Source organism: Acartia tonsa, chromosome 4 (assembly GCF_053477335.1).
Source record: "Acartia tonsa isolate MP-2025a chromosome 4, ASM5347733v1, whole genome shotgun sequence".
Lineage (NCBI taxonomy): Eukaryota > Metazoa > Arthropoda > Copepoda > Calanoida > Acartiidae > Acartia > Acartia tonsa.
In genome coordinates, this window is record NC_137263.1 from 33,138,170 (window position 1) to 33,157,214 (window position 19,045).

At 32.8% G+C, this 19,045-nt stretch overlaps 1 protein-coding gene across 1 annotated transcript; it reads right to left on the minus strand.

The window, feature by feature from the left end:
* Window positions 1-915: 915 nt before the first annotated feature.
* Window positions 916-18,707, minus strand: LOC145316860 (uncharacterized). The gene is made up of 3 exons (XM_080157628.1): window positions 18,572-18,707; window positions 5,687-6,978; window positions 916-1,483 (listed from the first exon to the last, which is right to left on the minus strand). Exons 1-3 carry the CDS (start codon window positions 18,689-18,691, stop codon window positions 949-951), a joined length of 1,947 nt encoding a protein of 648 aa, XP_080013754.1. The 5' UTR covers window positions 18,692-18,707; the 3' UTR covers window positions 916-948.
* Window positions 18,708-19,045: the final 338 nt, after the last annotated feature.

A 19,045-nucleotide genomic window follows, 5' to 3' on the forward strand; every position in this document is an offset into this window, starting at 1 on the left:
GCAAAGAAAATGGTTTATAAAAGTGGATTGGTCCTACTAAGAAAATGCACAATTATTTTCAAGTAATTGAAATATTTAGAGTCATAAGTGAAGGGTGATTATTTGTCTGTCTTTTAAGATATTGCAAACAGCTAAACCGTTTGGAGTCTCCTTTATATTAGTCCTTGGGAGATTTTCATATAAAAAAGGGCTGCTTAAACCTTATAAATTCTTAAGGGGAAAAAAACTTCACTGACAGACACAACCTCCCATTTAGCTAAAATTGATTTATAGGCAGACAAACATTGAGTCCAGCTCTTTAGACAAAATATTTTTCTAATAGATCCAAATTTAAATTTGTGTTACTTTTGTAGGCATATAGTTTCTCCTCTTTTTCGGCTTGATTACATTTTTCAAGAAAATTGCATTTTTACACCATTTCTGCACTTCAATATTTATTTATTCTAACAGAGAGAATTGTGTCTCGTCTTGCATATTACGGGGAGTGGGGGTAAGCATTTCCAGGGAGGGATAGGGTAGCTGCAGATTCATAACTATATGCTGCGCCTGCAAAGGCCTCTAGGAGCTTTTTAAGAAAGGAGAGGAAGAAGGGCCACGACCTTCAATTGCAATTTTATCACTTTAATGTACATTTTTCAGGTTTTTTGATGATTAAGTGAGTTAATGTCTCTTCAAAAGGTACAAACCTTCCCTGAAATACTTAAGAATCTTAATGGAACCTTTAATTTCCCTGCTAAAGGAGAGTTAAGTGAGGCTTAAGTTTTTTAATACGTGTTTTTCAACGCTGTCGTCGGGTGGGAAGTTGGGGGAGGGGTGGAAACACATAGTAGAATTGACGACCTCTTTTTATGTTATTTTATTTCGCTTGTTGGCTATACCTTATTCCTGCTACGCTACAATATTAGTAAAAAACAATATTTCATTTGATTTTTATTAAATATTAAATATCTAAAATGCACGGGGTACTATCAATAATAATAACAATAAAAAGATAAAATTAATTTTATAATTTTCTACTGAATTTTCAACAGAAATATCATCAAGTATAATATTATCACTTATTAATGGATCTTGGTGTGTTATGTCTTTAACGTTTTCAACTACAACATTTGCAAAATGATTGTTGATAACTTTAATATCCTCACTGAATGCTGCCTTGATGAGGTTGCTGCCCACATCCAGCTCAAACCTGGCCTCTGTAATGTGATATGTATTCCTGGCCACCAGGATGTACAGGCCAGAGTCGGCCAGGCTGGCATTCGCCAGCACCAGCACGCTGCTGGAACATGCCATTGTGTCTGTGCGTCGCGACTGCAGGGGTAGCGCCTGGTATTTGGGCGGAGTGGCTGGCAGCGTGTGGACGGTAGAGTTGGTGCCAGGTGTCAAGAGGAGGGCGGGTGACGGGCCGGACCAGAATATTCGGTCAGCCTCGGGGTTGGCGCAGATTTCTGCCTCCATTCGGATTGTCTCGCCTTCGATGGCCCTGAAATAAATAATAATTATGAATATTCAATAATCTTAAAAAAACATTCATACAGACTTCCTTTGTTAGAATTTTTTTTCCTTCAAGTATTGGTATTTGCATTGAGTATGACAGACGGACATACGGACAGATAGATAGATAATTGGGACTTATATAGCGGCTGCGCTACCGAAATGATTTATATTACGTTTTATTTTGCGACATAATCTTTTTTTTTGCCAATTTAGTGACAGACTTAAAACTATTGACACATCTATTTTAAATCTGTCACATTTAATTTGCCCCACTCAATAACAGGGAAGGGGAGAAGTATTGGGAAAATTAAATTGAGTTAAAGTATAAATGAAGCTTTTAGTTTAAATCATAAAAAAGGACATTAGATACGTTATCTTATTCGTAGGCTTCAAAACTTTTATTTATTCTTGATTGGGTTGTATAAACTCTCAGTTCCAATAATAGAAGAGGTAATTTTGTTAATCGTAATTCGAAATGTATTTCAATTTATCACCATTTGTCTTATACCTTTGGATTTCTGGTAAAAAATAGACACCCTAATCTTACTTTTTGGTGTAATTTTTAGTTGTTTTTAATGTTTTGTCGGTTGCCCAATCGTACATTATTGATTTGTTTTCAGGATACATGTCCCTGACTTGTAAGTCAGTTATGTCACTAATCCATTTTCATTTAACCCATTCCCTCAAAACATCAATTATATTTTACTACGAGGACAATTGTTTCCATAGATATCGCAGTAATGACGAGAATTATTTTTTTGTTAAACTGAAATATGTAACGTTGAGTAAAAAAAGTCAAAAGTCTTGAAAATACCTAACAAAAAGTAAAGTTTAGATAAGTATAGTCAATTGAGCACTAAATACCTATTAATGTTAAGCCAAATTATTTTGAAATTGTAATACATTTTCTTTGATATACAGACGTACAGACCAACCGTAGTTATAGAGTAGTATATAAAATATAAATATTTCAGTTATGAGGGTTAGAAAAGGATTCTATATGGATACATTTAGATATTTGTAAAAAAAAACAATGTGCCCGTCCGTCTGTCAGCTTATTAAGATCTCCAAAATGAGAGACAGCTTTCCGCGGAAAATAAAATAAAAATTATTCGGCCCCTCGGGGCTAACGAAACAGGTATTAATCTTATGATTTTTATTCGTGGAAAATAGTTTGTAATGCGACGCATTGCTATACATAATTTTTCAGAATGGCTAAGAATCGGTTTTAATCCACTGGAAATTAATAGGTTTTGAATACATACTGGATAATGGTTTGTTAAATCGGAGGTAAAAGCTAAATATCTACAAATAGCTTTTCCCAAAAAGTAGAAAGAAATTAGCATAAATTTGTTCTACTGAATTAATTAGATAATGCAAACTTGGGCATTATTCAGTGAGGAAATTGAATTAAAAACAGTGTTTAATAAATCGTTAATATTTATGACACAGTAAAATTTACCCATCTTTATCAATATTATTGGTGAAATAGTTAGGACACTGAAGGTACCAATAAAGCTAGATTTATTAAGTTTTTTTTAGCAAAAGGAATAATCCTATTCTAAAAACTGGAAACTGCTATAATAAGTTTATTTCCCTTCCTTCCTAAATTTTTTTATCATATTACAGACAATTTTCCACGAATATTGAAATATATATCTAAAAAAATTACAAGTTTTGTAATTTTTCTATTTGTCTATAATACGATGCGATAAATAACTAATTTAAGTTCTAAAATATTATAATGAACCCAAATGTCTCACTATTAGAGGTCTCAGAATTATTATATTAAGGCACAACTCCCACCAGTAATTACAGAGAGAAGGTCAAGCAGGGTTAAAAATGGATTTTCCCACTGTGGTAGAAATTGTAAAATGTGTCACAATTCCCCCCGGTTTTGTAAAAGTGTCATAAACACTAAAACCAATGAAATCTTCCCTATTTTAAGCACTCTAGACTGTACTAGTAAAAACGTTATATATCTTATTACTTGTAGGAAAAACAGTGGATCCTGTGCAGTTAGGAGACCTCAGTATGTGGGCCAAACAAGTAGAATGATCTCCAGCCGTTTTAACGAGCACAGCCACACAATCAGCACTGGATCAACTACAGTTGGAAGTCATTTCAAGGCCCAAGGACACAATCTACAGGACTTGGAAATTGTCCCAATAGAGAAAATAAGAAGCACAGACCCCTGGATACGCCTAGCTAGGGAAAAACTTTTGATTAGGTCTTTTGATTCTGCTCTCAATAAAATTGTGTAATTTGCTTCACCCAACAAACATTTAATCATCAATCAAACAAAAAAATCCTGTTTTCAAACAAGACCCATCTTTCCAACAAATTTCTTTTTCAACACATAACATTTGTTTGCAGTTTCAGAGATCTACTAAAAAACCCTCATCATTTAGTTTGTAAAAAATATTTTTTTTTCTGAACATTTCTTTAAACCCAAATTAACTGTGTGCATTTGCAAATTTTTATAAAAAAAACTTTTAAAACACAGTTAACATTTCAAAGGATTAAGCTTCTTTGATATTCAGGTTATCTTTTAACTCAAATCAATTGTTTGCATCATGAAATTATACTTCCAAAATTCTCAAATAAGTCAACATTTTATACCATGTAGTTTTCATTTCATGTTTTATCAAAAAAATGTACACATTTTTTCACTTTTTTGGTTAATTCAAAAGAACACCAATTCTTCCTCTATCCTAAAACCTAAACAAAGCAGGATATCATAAAGATTAAAATTTTTCCCATCTCAGGAATAACTCCACCCATTTTTTTAACAGATTTCAAAATCCAAATCTCCACCCACAAACAACCAAGGACAAAGATAAATCCACAACCTTTTCATAACCCCCCCACTCCTCCCACTTTTTTGTCTCCTCCCAGGTTTTTTTCTGTCTCCGCCTTCAACCAAACTCACCATCCAAAACTCCGCCTATTTCCTAACCATCAAAAAAATTCCTCTAATAAAAACTATGCCCCGCCCCATAACTCAAACAAGGCCAAGAATTATTCCCCACTCCTCCTTTTTAAAAAACTAATGTTTTAATCTTTTATTTCAAACTTTATCAGTAGTCATCTGTATTTTATGGTGATACCTAAGATTCAAAATAATTTGTGACATTGTTCTATATAAATGTATGTTTAATATCTTTGATCATATTTGCTGTTATCTAATGTCTCATGCCTATATTTTTTAGACAAAATGAATTGAAAATGATTGCTAAAATCGAAATATATCTTCATGTCTTAGAATAGTGTAAATTTTTTTAAAAATAGGTTGAAAAACATACTAACTTTAAAAAATAAAAAAGTCTCAGAATTAAACAAATATTGGGCCTGAACACTGAACAACCCATGACACAAAAAGCTGTGTCATGACAATAGAAATTAAGAATAGACATACTGATATAATTCAACCAACACGTTATTATCTCAATGTCCTATCAAATGTGAGATTAAAATAACTTTCTTTTGTGATATTTTTGTTGCGATACAACTCTACAAGCCTAACTTGTTGGTCTGTCATTTGTACTTACTTTTGACGAATATTTAAAATAGTAAGAGTAAAAAAGGTATACAATTACACAAAAAAATACCATAATCTGGTATCCAAAAACCGCTAAATTTTGTAATTAGAACATGTATTTTTTACTATTACAAACTCTTTTGAACTTAACTTAAATATACATTAAAAAAGAAGAAAAGTAGATTAAAACACAGGTAATAAAACCCAGGATAACTATTACTCTACTATAAATACTCTAATTACTAGAGCAAGTAATTATTTCCAATAATTATAATGAGTTTGTTCAGGTTTCTTTACTAGTTACAAATAATTAAAAATTTTCAGCTTTCTTTTAATATTTGGTGCTTTCCCTCAAAGTGTCTAGCGAGCACATAACTCCTACCCATATTTTGAAATTTATTGAAAAAAAGATTATGTAGATAGTTTTATCTTTATGTCTAACCCATGTAGGGTCTATTTCTCTAGCGCCTTAACCATATAAAATATAACCTAACCTAAGGTAACAATTAACATAAGCACCCCCCCCCCCCTCCCCCTCATATCATTTTTTACCAAAATAAGAGGTACGGGTAGGGTTATGTGCTCGACTCGGCAATTTAAGGGAAACCACCAAATATTTTGTTTAGAAATCTGTAAAAAAAAAAATACCTGATATTTTTAAATTCTGGAGTTATAACCGGCATGCTAAAGTCCTGTGCCTTGTTTCGCCGACGGTCCGGTGGGCATCCGGTGTTCGGCTCAGACGAGCCGTCGCCGCCGATCCCATTATTCCCGTTGTTATTGTCTCCGCCGCCTGTTCCACCGGAATCAATCCACATTACTTGGTCCGATATTAACGATGCAGTTGTGGCTCCACCGTTTAGTGGGTTACCGTTATTGCCGAAATTGCCACCGTTTCCCATCGCCGTCACAGCGGCCTGTGGCTTTACTCCAAGATAATAGCCTACAGATGAAAAATTTCCAAACTTATGGACAGTTGTACAGCTGTACCAACCCTCGTCGGCCGGAGATATCTTGTCAAACGTCAGCTGGACCCAATTCGACGTCGGCAGGTCGCTGTGCGTTACACTCGTATTGACCCGCACTCCATTATGCTCCCATATTGGTAGACACGGCGGGTTGGACTCGACAATGCACTTGAGCGTGACGCGCATGTCCTCCAGTATGGGCACGCCGAAACCCGGAGACCTTGAGATGGTAAACTCTGGCCGAAACTCCTCCACAACCTTGAAGATGACCCGTTTATCGTCCGAGTGACAGGATATCTCATCATAATTGTTATTTATCACATCTCTACTGGAAACTTTGACTAGAGAACTATATTGGGAAGGAGCTGTGGGCCCCCCTGCCCCAGAGGAATGATAAATGTCTGTAGTATGAGTCATGGGGATCCACCCCAAGTCTCCGGGTCTGCTCCACGCCAGGGGAATATTTACCTCTGGTGTACCCGTGACGGGCGGACCAAGAATTGAACAAATAATATCAACTGGGAAATCTTTACGAATATTTATCACAGATGTTGTTACAATTTCGCCCATCACAAACACCGTCAACTTATCGGGCTCGCTGACAATAACGTCTGTCAACATTACGGCAGTTCCACCGCCACCTGCGACAGCGTTGAAACCGCCGCTGATGCTATTTGTAGTCCGTTCACAGCTCCAGCGCCCGGAATCAGACGGATGGGCATTGCGGACGTGAAAATTATTTCCAAATTTTGAAATTCTCGCACCGATAGAATCACTATCACCATTTCCACCATAGATATCAACAATTATATTTCTATGGTATAGGACAGTATGGCTGCTGCCTGCAAGGGTCGCGTCAGCGGCCGCAGATCCTGTTCTGGTGCCGCTGGCGGCCACAGGCACCAGCTCCGGACACGGGATAATAAAGCTTGAGTTGGTTCTGACAGCCAAGGTTGAAATTTCTCCCTCGTCCTACAAAAATAAAACATTTCATTTCAAATTCAAATTCAGAATTTAGATACCAGAGAGAGAGAATGAGAAAGAAAGAAAGAGAGAGAGAGATAGAGAAGGAACAGAGAATAAATAGAAAAGAGAGAATGAGGGGAAAATGAGAAAGAGATAAAGGGGAAAATGAAAGAGAAAAAAGGAGAACAAGATGAAGATGGAATTTAAAATAAGATAATCTGTGTGCACGTGCAGTGACGCGGCTCTTGTTTGGGAAAAGGCACACTCAGTTTACAATAATTTCATTTTTGTAAATGGCGTTTGAATTAATCGTCTCACCAAATATGTATACTGTACTATACATAACTTATAAAATGTCCAAACTTATTTTTTATTAAACTTAATAAGTTAGATTGATGCCCCACATCTCTGAACTAAATTGCTCCCAGGGAGCGAGAGGACACTGGGCCTTAAATTATTTAGGTACCTAAAGTTTTATAAACAAGATGGCTGAAAGACTGAGGTTCTTTCATTATATTCGAGATTTGTTGGTTCAAACTAGCAGTATCCAAATTTTTCAATCACTGAATTTAATCTACAGAAGGGGTAAATAAATACATCAATTTATAGCCTATTATCTTATCCCTAAAGATTCCTGATTTTTCTAACATATCTGGAAATGAAGTTCACCTACTTAAACCTTCCCCCAATCTTCCTTCCCTATTCTCTTATCAGAACCTTCCCATTTCCCGTTCTATGCATACCTTTCAATTTACATAATGAAAATTTGTAATATTTGAAAGTAAATAGGTTTACAAGGATATCTTTACCTCAAATATCTTGCAGGGTGGGGGAGGACAGTGACGATAGGGCATTAAAAATTTCTTTCAATATATGTATATAAGCTGTCATGGCAAGATTTTCATAAAAAATGGGGGAACATAAGATTGATTCTATGCCTAGATCACTAAATATTTTGTCCAAAGATAAAAGAGATATTTTAATAATTTTAATCGTGTTTCAAAAATTTTAAAAACAAATATGTACATTGTTAAAACACATCGTTAGGTTCGTTATTTTTTTAGGATAACGAAGCTCCTCTATAATATAATAATAATAATAATATAAATTTCCTACAAGCTGCGGCTTCCTCTAACCTGACGACATGCACCTCCAACCATATTAGTTGATTATGTTAGTCGTTTAGTTCGTTAGACAGAAAGAGAGATGATAAAAGAAAGGAAAGAAAAAGAAATAATTAATAAAAGCGAAATCACAGACAAGCACAGAGAGAGTAAAAGGTAGGGAAACAAAGTGTCTCCAAAATCAGCCATGTGACGTCATAAAAATGAGGGATTATCCATCTCTTTTTTAGGGGTTTTCTTTCCCTTTTCTCCTCGTATCTCCCTCATTTTTATGATGTCACATAGCAGATTTTTGAGGCACTGTCCCGCTATAGTAAAAGAAACTAAGAGATAGAGTGAAAAATTTGCGAATCCAAAAAAATATTTTGAAATAAATAATTAAAAATCTAATCATGCCGACTAAAATGCGGTCATTTTTTAAAACCAGCATTGCTTCTACTTATATTAATTAAATACTTTTTAAAAACAAACTTTGAAAGTTTGATTGTAATTATATCCTAACTTCACAAAAATCTTTTCTCAAAAGTATCTTTTCATGTTTTATCTTTTTTTGCAAGGATGAAGTCGCAAAAAAATTTCTGTGTGTTGCAAAAACTTTTTTTTGTTGGGAATAGTTTAGTCGCTAACTTACAGATTAATATATGTAGGTTGGTGAAAGGTCAAGTACCTAATTCTTCAAATTGTTTTTTCCTCATATTTTTTTATTGTGCCTGCGCCCATAAAAAAGTGTTATTAAGTCAGGGAGATTTATTCATTCCTTGTGTCTTCTGTATACAATATTAAGATAGGTTAGGTTAATTAGAATACAGGAGAACCCTGCTAAGATTTTGATTCTTAAGCCATTACTCTTATGATTGTACACTCTGTAAAATGGATTAAAACCTGCCCTAATCATAAATGGGATCAAACCACTACATTTTTTCTAATATTTATCCAGTTTTATTAAATTTTGTAAAAATTTACATAAACAAACTTACAAACTTTTCTAAACAAATATTGATAAAAAAGGAAAAAGTGGATTTATAATTTCCAATTTTTTTCCCAGCAAAATAATGAAAAATGGCCTCAAATGAAGTATAATCATGTTAAAAGAAAATTAGAAAGGCAATTTGCCAAATTGAACAAATCTAATTTTTCACAATTTTGCAAAAGCAAAAAAGCGAGTAAATTTAAACATTGTATACATATGTAAAAAACGTACCAAAAATAAAAACAAAAATTGCTTAAAGAAAAAAATTCAACAACTTTTCAGCCATTCAAAATATTGTTCTATTATCATTATTTTCCCTTTGTTTACATTTACTACAATACATTTTGTCTCAATGATGATTAACTATTGCTAGACAAATGAATAATTTATTACTTTGATATTGCAGCAGATTTTCATGTTCTCTAATAAAGCGAAACTTATAGCGTGCTGAAATTATGAGTTTTTTTGTAACTCGAACTTCCTCTTAATAGAAAAATTATGATGACTGTTTTACAAAAACATAGACACATAAAAATAATAATATCGCAGATTTGAGCACTTTCATCCAACATTAAGTTTATATACATACAGCGGACATTAACAAAGCAGTTTCAAAGTCAGACCTTAAATAAAAAAAAAACATTTTATATTCTTTTCATCATTGTGTTTTATATGGATTTTATTAGTGTTTGTCGACTAAATGGTAAATAAAAGTGGTCATGGCTGAGCTTACTAGGGGCACTTGAGGCAATTTTTAAAACCTATCCTGGACCCAGGGGCGTCCAAGCTTTTTATTTTGGGGGGGGGGTAAAATTTTTTTAAGGGGGGGGTAATTCAGTTTTGGGGGGGGGGGGGTAAAATGGCGCGCGAAGCCCATTACCCCCCCCCCCTTGGACGCCTATGCCTGGACCCGTAAGAAGCTTTACTGTAAAAGAGAACCTCATAGGTTTCGCGATTGCTGAGATCCTTCGTAACACATAGACATCCTGTTACCTTCACTTAAGTATTTAAGGATTGAACCTAAGCTAAAAGAGCCAAAATTACTCCTCACACGTCTGCTGAGTGCTACACAGAGTGAGGGTAATAAATTTTAAAATCTTTATGGACTATACTCACACACACACACACACACACACACACACACATCCATTTAGTAGCACATCTACTCTTTTTACATAAATTTATGTCTACTAAGATCTCGCAAACGGCAGAACTCGGAGTTTTAGGCTATTTCGTTAAGAAATGTGTCGAGCCTCCTAAAAATATCCCCCCCCCACCCCCAACAAGAATCTGTCATTCAAAAAATGTGGGAATTGGTTCCACTCACATCCGATTGGGATATTCCTGCAACTAACATGGAACACAATTCCATTATATCAATTATTAACGATACTTATTCAAAGACCTGTTGTGAAGATGGTTGTCCTTGTTTAAATATGTCGTGATTATTTTTGTCGGGTCTTGGGTTACACTGCATCATTTGCTAAATAAGGACCAGGGATCTAAGGGGATTGGACAATGGACCATAAACTCGTGTACATTGTACATCCCCAATGATGATAAACAATATATTTGTAGATCGTAATTATTAGTAAAAAAGATGGACACTAATAGTTGGAACCAACTCATCCATAAAGACCTAAATTTTGTTAAGCCAACGAATATGAGAGCATATTTATCAAACTTTGGAGACAATCATAAATTATAGTGCAATGTCCCTTTCCTCCGTGATAAGGACCCACTAATATAAGTACAATCCTAGTTTTAAATTACCAAGTAACAATTAAAGTTTTAACTTTATTATATAAGTAAGAAAAGGATTAAACTTATTTAATTCTACCTTTATACTATACTTATAATATCAATATAAGTTTGTTATAGAATCATCTTTATTATCTTTTAAAAAACAATGTTTATATAGTTGAGTATGATGAATGATCAACTGTAAGCTTATATAAAAGCAGTATTTCGGATCCGCATTGATTGTATGCGGATCCGGATCCTCCAAATTTGGTCAGTGCGGATCCGGATCCTTGACAATAAAAATAAAATCACCACATTTTTCAAAAAATATTTATAATTTAATTCGAAGTCAAAAATACTTTTAATTTTCAAGTCTGAACCTAAACCTTTAAGATTGGCTCTCATCAAGAGAATGTCTGAGATTTTATATAAATTTAGGTAGATTTTTCCATTTTTTCTGCATTTTTTTGAGTCCAAGGATCCGGATCCGAATCCTTGGACTCAAAAATATGCGGATCCTTGCGGATCCGGATCCGAAACTCTGTATAAAAGTAACAGGATGTTTGTCTGGCTGTCTGTATCGAGTGTTCTTGCTTACCTCCGGGCCAAAATGGTTCTCCTTCACAAGTTAGGTCCTGTTTAAAAATACATATTTTGGGGAGAGATCCACTATCCTCCCAAGAGAAATCACACATAGAAAAAAATAATAATTTTCTTTCTACTTAAAAGAGGGTGGGTCGATTCATCCCCCACCCCTCCCCCCACACACCTACAGACTCCCCCTAAAGGCCTATAGAGGTGTAGTAGATTAATTGACTAGTATGTCTTATGAAAAATAAGGGTTTACTACAGAACCTACCAATATGTTAAGAACCATAGAGAAGCTTCAGTTAAGAAAGATTTGAACAAATAATTAAAATGTTCTCAATTTAATTCCTGATAGGCCATAGAAAATTATATTACCATCATGGACACAGGGAAATGTCAATAGAAAATCCAAATTCCTCAAAATGTATTATTATCGAAGCTACTCTATAATTAACTTAGTCTGTCCGGCCGTAACGCTATGGAGAAAATATGATTAGCTATAACAGTAGTGGGTTTGCGGATTGGTTGCGGATGCTGAGCTTTCATTAGTTTGTAATTGGCTGCAGCTGTCAGGCACTGATAGTTTTATACTTTTAATTAAAGGGGAGAGAAAAATAATTTTAACTTGACCTATCCCTGATTACTACAAAACAAAAGCAAGTCCTTTCTACTCCAAAAGATTTTCCAAATACTTCTTGGAACTATCAAAACCAATTTCTACTAAGTCTGGCTTTTATCGAGAAAAACTATGAAAATTTTTTGACATGATGCATTGGCGTAAACAAAGAGGTAGCTAAACAAGAAAAAAAAGATAATTTTTTTGCTACTTATTTCATAATTTATTGTAGCTTATTCCAATGCAGGCGCGCGCACAGAAAATGTTTTTTGTGGGGGTCAACCAAAATGAGAGGCATGCTTGAAAAATTCCTCCATTTATATATTTTACCCTCCCCAATTTCTTTAACATATTTTGTACTTTTGTCCTACATTTTTCCTTTTCCCTATTAAACGTAAACATGCTAGTTTAACTTAAAATTAAATACTAGCAGCTGAGCTCCTAACATCTTGGAGCTATTTGTTCGAAGGAGTATAGAAAGTAGGAAAATAGCATAAAACCAAATTTTGATATAAAAAATAAACACCCTAAAACCATCAAGGAACCTAAGAAGATTTCATAAAATTGAGAATTCAATCGGCTCGTCTCGATAATTATCGAAATCTTAAGCTACAGAGAAAAAAACCTTACACTTTTTATAATAGAATATTCCTTATTTCTCTTGATATTTATTAGATTCTTATTCAAGCTTGTAATACTATTTTATGTAATTTTGTATAATAAATTGTAACATATTTCATATTATTTCTTATATTGGCATACCTATAGAGAAAATATATTCTTAAGGTGGCCAACAAATAATGAAATTGCGTAAAAGAGGAGTAGAGAGAGAAAGAGAGAGAGACAGAGAGAGAAAGAGAGAGACAGAGAGAGAAAGAGAGAGACAGAGAGAGAGAGAAAGAGAGAGACAGAGAGAGAGAGAAAGAAAGAGAGAGACAGAGAGAGACAGAGAGAGACATAGACAGAGAGAGACAGAGAGAGAAAGAGAGAGAGACAGAGAGAGAGAAAGAGAAAGAGAGACACAGAGAGAGACAGACAGAGAGAGACAGACAGGGACAGAAAGACAGAGAGAGAGAGAGAGAGAAGGTCAAATACAAGAATGATCAACAGACCAATTTTAGGTCTTTTAGAGTAGTATTTCTATATAATATGACGTTGTACACCCAGCTGTGTTATAAGAAGTAAGCACTTTCATATTTCCTATATAAATCCAGAATAGGATTTTATTATGGAAACTATTGCCACCACCATTAAATTTATGTTGAGAATTTACAATTTTTATATAGAAATAACTATTTTTATTCTTGAATACTATTTGTTACAGTGAAAGTTTAAACAATAAACTAGAGAAGTAATCTTATTTAGATCTTTTTTTTGTACAATATATTAAAACTCAATTGGGTTGGAAGGCAGGGATCTAAAGTGATAAGAGATTGGCCGATAAATTGATGTATATCCCCATTGATAATATCAAATCACCCCTTAATTAGTTGTTGAAACGTTTGGACACTTAAAAAAATGAACCAACATACAAAATTCAAAAAAAGTCACCTAGGTTGTTAAGCCAACGAATAAGAAAACGTCATTATAAGCTTTTGGAAACTAGTGTGCTAAACAGCCCAATGTCCCCTCCCTCCCTGGTTGAAAGGTCATGAAAGTAAGTTTACAATTTTTTTCTTCTCAAATATATCATTAAAACTTTCATAGGCCTAACTGTTTCAATTTATTTTGAAATATAACATTTTTACAACTCTAGTTTTTATCATATTACTTCGTTAGATTTTTATCTATTCTCTACCATCACAAGGTAAGATTGTTAATATTTAACTTCTGATAAACAAAACCTTTATAAAATAAAAGTTTTTTTTATTGAAAAATCCTAAACTTAATTAATTCTCTATTATATTCATAAAGTTATTTTATTAAAATTTTCTAATAACATTATTAATCTTTAAAATATTTAAAAAGTTTTATTTCATAAGAATGGATATATTATTACTTAGATCTTCTAGATTTCCATGTACTCTAATAATTATAAAGTGATAATTGTAGCTGGCTAAAATAACCATCTCCCTATCCACCAACTTTACCTCATCTCCCACCCCCCTCCTACTGGATGAACGAATTGGTCATTAAAAGAGTTTCACGTTAGCAAGCTAAATTGACGATAATTTTTCCACTGTCATAATATCCACGTATATTCTGCATCCATTTTCAAAAGATATGGTTCAATTATCATCCATTGACTTATCCTGATAATAATGAATGAAATCTGACTGTGTGTGGTGCTAGTATAACCCAGGGCTGGTTGTCTGATATGTGTCACACATAAAAACAGCCACGGGCAATAATAAACTTCTCAGATGTAACTCTCTAATAAAGGCGTTATAGTCATTAATTTGTAATCGAGCCGAAAGTTTGAAAATTATTATAATTTTTATAATGAATTAAACAGTTGGAAGGTAGAACACTATTCCTTTTTTTTAAATCTTGGTATTATTTCATTAAGGTTTCTTTTCTTTTCAACAATCAATTTTTTAATAAAAGTATCCCAAGTTTTCTAGCCAACGATTAAGATACCGTGGTAATCATAATTGACATGAAAATTAGACTAATAAAAATTACACATTTAAAATAGCTTAAAACCTCCCAACTCTATTGTGGTAGACTTTAGGTATGCATTAACTACCTCGTATATCACATAGTGTTTAGATTCGCAAACAAATTAGGGAGTGTGTTAGAGAAAATCCACAAAAGGGACAATTTGTGCTGTTATAATAATATGCTGATTTTTTTTAATGTTCGAAGGTGAAATCACACCTGAAATTATTGAAAGAGGGTGTTAATTAATTTTACTCTGCTCAAGTGTAAGTACAGATGTAGAAAAACGGCAGCTGCCATTTAGTGTTGCTTTAATTTCAATTTGCTTCTTGATTAAATGCGGTTTCTAGTGTCCACAAATTACAAAGATATGACACCACATAGACCACCTAATTTAGGTAGAAACTGTACTGTTAAACAATAATTTTAGACAGCTTTAGAACCATCAAATGACAAACTCACATATGTTTGCGCCAGTCTGTAGGTGTGATTTAAATGGCTTTTGTTACATATTTATTACAAGGATTAAATTATCCATCAAAGCTGTGTTGCTGGAAAGCAGGCTTTGGAAACTTAAACATTTTATAGGATTACGATTGAACGTAATGAATTAATAGAAATGACTTTAAATGGAAGAAGAGTTTTTAAAAATTAATTTAATAAACAAATTCTCTATCTAAAAATCTATTTGTACTCTCTAAGACAGGTGTTTTCATTTCATTATCGACTTTCTTTTCTTACCAGGGAATCAGGGATAGATCTATATATGATTATCACCCTATGTACATTGTGTATGTAGAATGTACCTGGTAACTTTATATAGAGGGGAAAGGAGGGGTTGTATATTAAACCGACATTTTCTCCTCTCTCTCCCCATTTATGACACAAATTTTGCAACAAATTAAAAAAAGTAAAAATCATATAATTTAAAAAACGTTTTAAATAAAATTATTAAGGAATAATAATAAGATCTTTAAAGGATTAAATAAAATATTTTCTATTAGATACAGTATTAATTCATTAAAATATAAATTAAACAGGTACTTAATTAGAAAAATACTAAACTTCTTCTTAAGAGATTATAAAAATTAAGTAGTAGGGTAGTAAGCAAGATTATATACTTTAACTTTCATTTTAATCCAAACATAGATATAAGGGATGAGACAATTGGCTACAAATTGCTTGAAATCCTATCAAATAGGATAATTAAAAAAATTACCGATTATTTAGATAATATGAAGAAGTATATACCACCAAATTAAGATTTTCATTGTTTCTGAGCCAACAAATGAGATAACATGTTTACAAACTTTGAGGATTTATATAATTTTCAATACAATTATCCCCTCCCTCACTGCCTCCAAAATAATTATATCCCACTTTAAACCGCACATAAAAATTAAGATTATAAAAAGGAAAAGATCATAAAAAGATAACCTAAGAAAATACTATAATGATGAACAAGAATAATTACAAAGCGAAGTAGTAAATAAGAGTTTCATTTGTGAAAGTTTAAAATATTATCATTAAGAAACATCTTTGCTAAGACTTTCAGGCTGTCTTATATGTTTATTAAAAGTGAAGCTTTTCAAACCATGGTATTCCGTATATGCTAACGTCTAGCCGACTGTTTCTACCATACGAATACAGTCGATACAACGTCTATATTAGCTTAGAAGTAATTGAGCTGTCCAGAATCTCTACAGTGGCTACGCAGTCTAAAATCTATACTGAACAGTACAGACACAGTTATATAAATACCATTATATTGTTGCTGTGCTGATGATGAACAATAGGGTGGGTTCATATCGGAATTAGACAAAGCGGGGATATGCAACAGATAAAATTAACCGTAAAAACATTTCTGACCGAAAAAGAATTTTAAAAAATTGAGTTTTAGAACCCGACCACTTAAAAATATAATTCATCACTTATTAGTATGCAAAGACGACATTTAAAAAAATTTTGAATCAGAACTATGGCTTCATGGTGCTCCCTGGAAAGGCCTTGAGGAGCTGAATCAGGAACTTTTGTCCGTTTCAAAATATCTCGTTCCTAGCCTTAGAAATCACTAAAAAAACAAAAATTTTTAAGGTTTATTGAGAATTGTCCAATTTGTAGAGGTTTTTTGGATTTTCTCAGGCTAGGAAGGAGATTTTTTAAAACAGACAAAAGTTCCTGACTCAGCTCCTCAAGGCATTTCCAGGGAGCACCATGAAGCCATAGTTCTAATTCAATAAATTTTTTACTCCCATTTACAAATAGCTATACAATTGAATGTCTGGTCGTCAGCGGTTTTAAGACTTAGGATAAATTTTAAATCATCCAGAGGTGTATTATATCTATATAAATTGAGTGCAGATCCCCGCTTTGGCCTCAGAAAAAAAATGTCCAAAATCGACCCACCCTAATGAACAATATTGTCTTTGTTAAAAGTAATGATTTTAAATTTAGTGTGGGTCCGTCCTTCTGGAATTTTAAATAAAATTTGTTGTTTTTCTATATTTGTTAATATTCGTTTGTCTGCCTATCTAATATTTCGCTTTTATGGATGTTGTCCACTCTTGTTAGAAATAAATTTCAGAGTATCCATGCATAAATTAGGTCTAGACCAAAAGGTAAACATATTAACTTTCTTATCCAACACAAGAAGGAAACTTTACATTTAGCTAAATCATGCAAATGTGTGTACTGTAGGTAACATTTTCAAAGATTTTTATGGGTTAAGAAGATTTTTAAGAACTGTTCCACCAATAATTTTAATCCTCAAAAGGGGTAATTTTGTTTAACATAATTTAGCGCCCACCGTCTGATCCCTTAAGAAACCTTATAGCCACAAAAAACTTGTCTAGCCTTATAACTAAATTGGGCTTTTTTAAAGATAATTTAAATAATACTAACAGTAAAACTGTATAAGGTAAATTATTTGCTTTCCAAGCAATAAACAAACATTGAAACATTAGATTAATTACATTAAAAAGTTTAAATGATTACACTTATGAATAATAGTTTTGGAAATAAAAATAAAAATCCTTAAATTTAACACTTTAACATAAGGGAAAAATAAACATGAATAATATTGTATATTTAGATCTTATCATTAAACAAATAATCTTATCACAAAGTATTTAGAAAATTTAACCTTATTTGTCAGTTTTTAACTCGATCAAATAACTCATAAATATGAGTAATTTTTGTAACTTTCTTTGATATTTCTTAGTTGCGAAACTACTCTATAAACTAGAAATGACATCAACAACTGTCGGCCTTGGTTATCAATAACATAATTGTCCTTGTTAAAAAAAATATTATGATTTTTACATATGATTATGGAAGGGGGAATAAAGCATTGGTTATCAATAAGTAAATAGTCATTTAAAGTTATTAATACTATTATAAAAATACTATTAGTTATAATAATATATATTTACTGATCATATCTTATCAATTAGTGAGGTATTAATGAGCAAGTCCTGCTAGCATACTTGATTATATCAAAAACCAGATATTAGGGAAAGCGAAAGTTTGGGAATATGCAGGGATAAGGCAATGGACGTTAAATTTATGTACTTTCCAAATAACAAAAAATATTGGTTGAACAGTTTGGACACTACTACTTTGTACCCAACCAATCAAAATTCAAGAAAATAACCAATTTTATTTGGAGCAAACAACTAAAAATACATGGTTATTAAACTTTGGGTACCAGTGAAATTTAAAGTTTAATGTCCATTATTTTTAGAAAACAAATTATTTTATTTTAAAAGCGTTTTTATTTACAGACAGAGATTTGAAGATTTAAAAGAGGGTGTTGACGCCCCTTACAAAATACCATTGTCCTAGTTTTGATACTCAATAAGTTATGCGCGCATAGACTAAAAAATTTGACATACAGACACATAAAAAACTATAGAGTAGCTACACTTCTACAGAAAGCTAACCGTCACGTCATCTCACCTGTTGAGGATAATCATAATAATATTCTGACTGGTCATACTCGTCCAGAAGCATGGAGTTGATGACCTGGCCAGGTATACACGCCAGGATCATCACAGCAAAGCTGATACTCACATACATCCTGCTCGCTCTGGTCCTATAGTTGCCAGAAAGGTTGTCTTTTAAAAGCTGACTGTTAATAAAGAAATAAAAAAATACAGATATAAAATTGTTTTTTCTCCGACCCTTATAAAGGTATTACTATTAAGTTATGATTTTTATATATGTTTCTCTGGTCAATTGCTTCAAAACCATTTTAGTAGATAAGATTTTTTCTGAAAAGAAGCGGATTCCAAACCTTTCATGGAAAACTTAAGTTTTTGTGTTGGTCCTTTTTAACTATATTTTTAATTAGGTTCTTTAAATTTTCATTCATTTACAATTTACAAAAACTTTCCTTTTAATTATAAAGAATTCCTAGAAATAAAATAAACA

What these genes read in the sequence shown, in the direction of transcription:
- LOC145316860 (XM_080157628.1), bottom strand. Translation starts at nt 18,691, where the DNA reads ATGTATGTGAGTATCAGCTTTGCTGTGATGATCCTGGCGTGTATACCT. An exon ending in ATTATGATTATCCTCAACAG is followed by an intron (nt 6,979 to 18,571) that starts GTGAGATGACGT and finishes TTATTTTTGTAG; the next exon opens with GACGAGGGAGAAATTTCAAC. An exon ending in CCAGAATTTAAAAATATCAG is followed by an intron (nt 1,484 to 5,686) that starts GTATTTTTTTTT and finishes TATTTATTTCAG; the next exon opens with GGCCATCGAAGGCGAGACAA.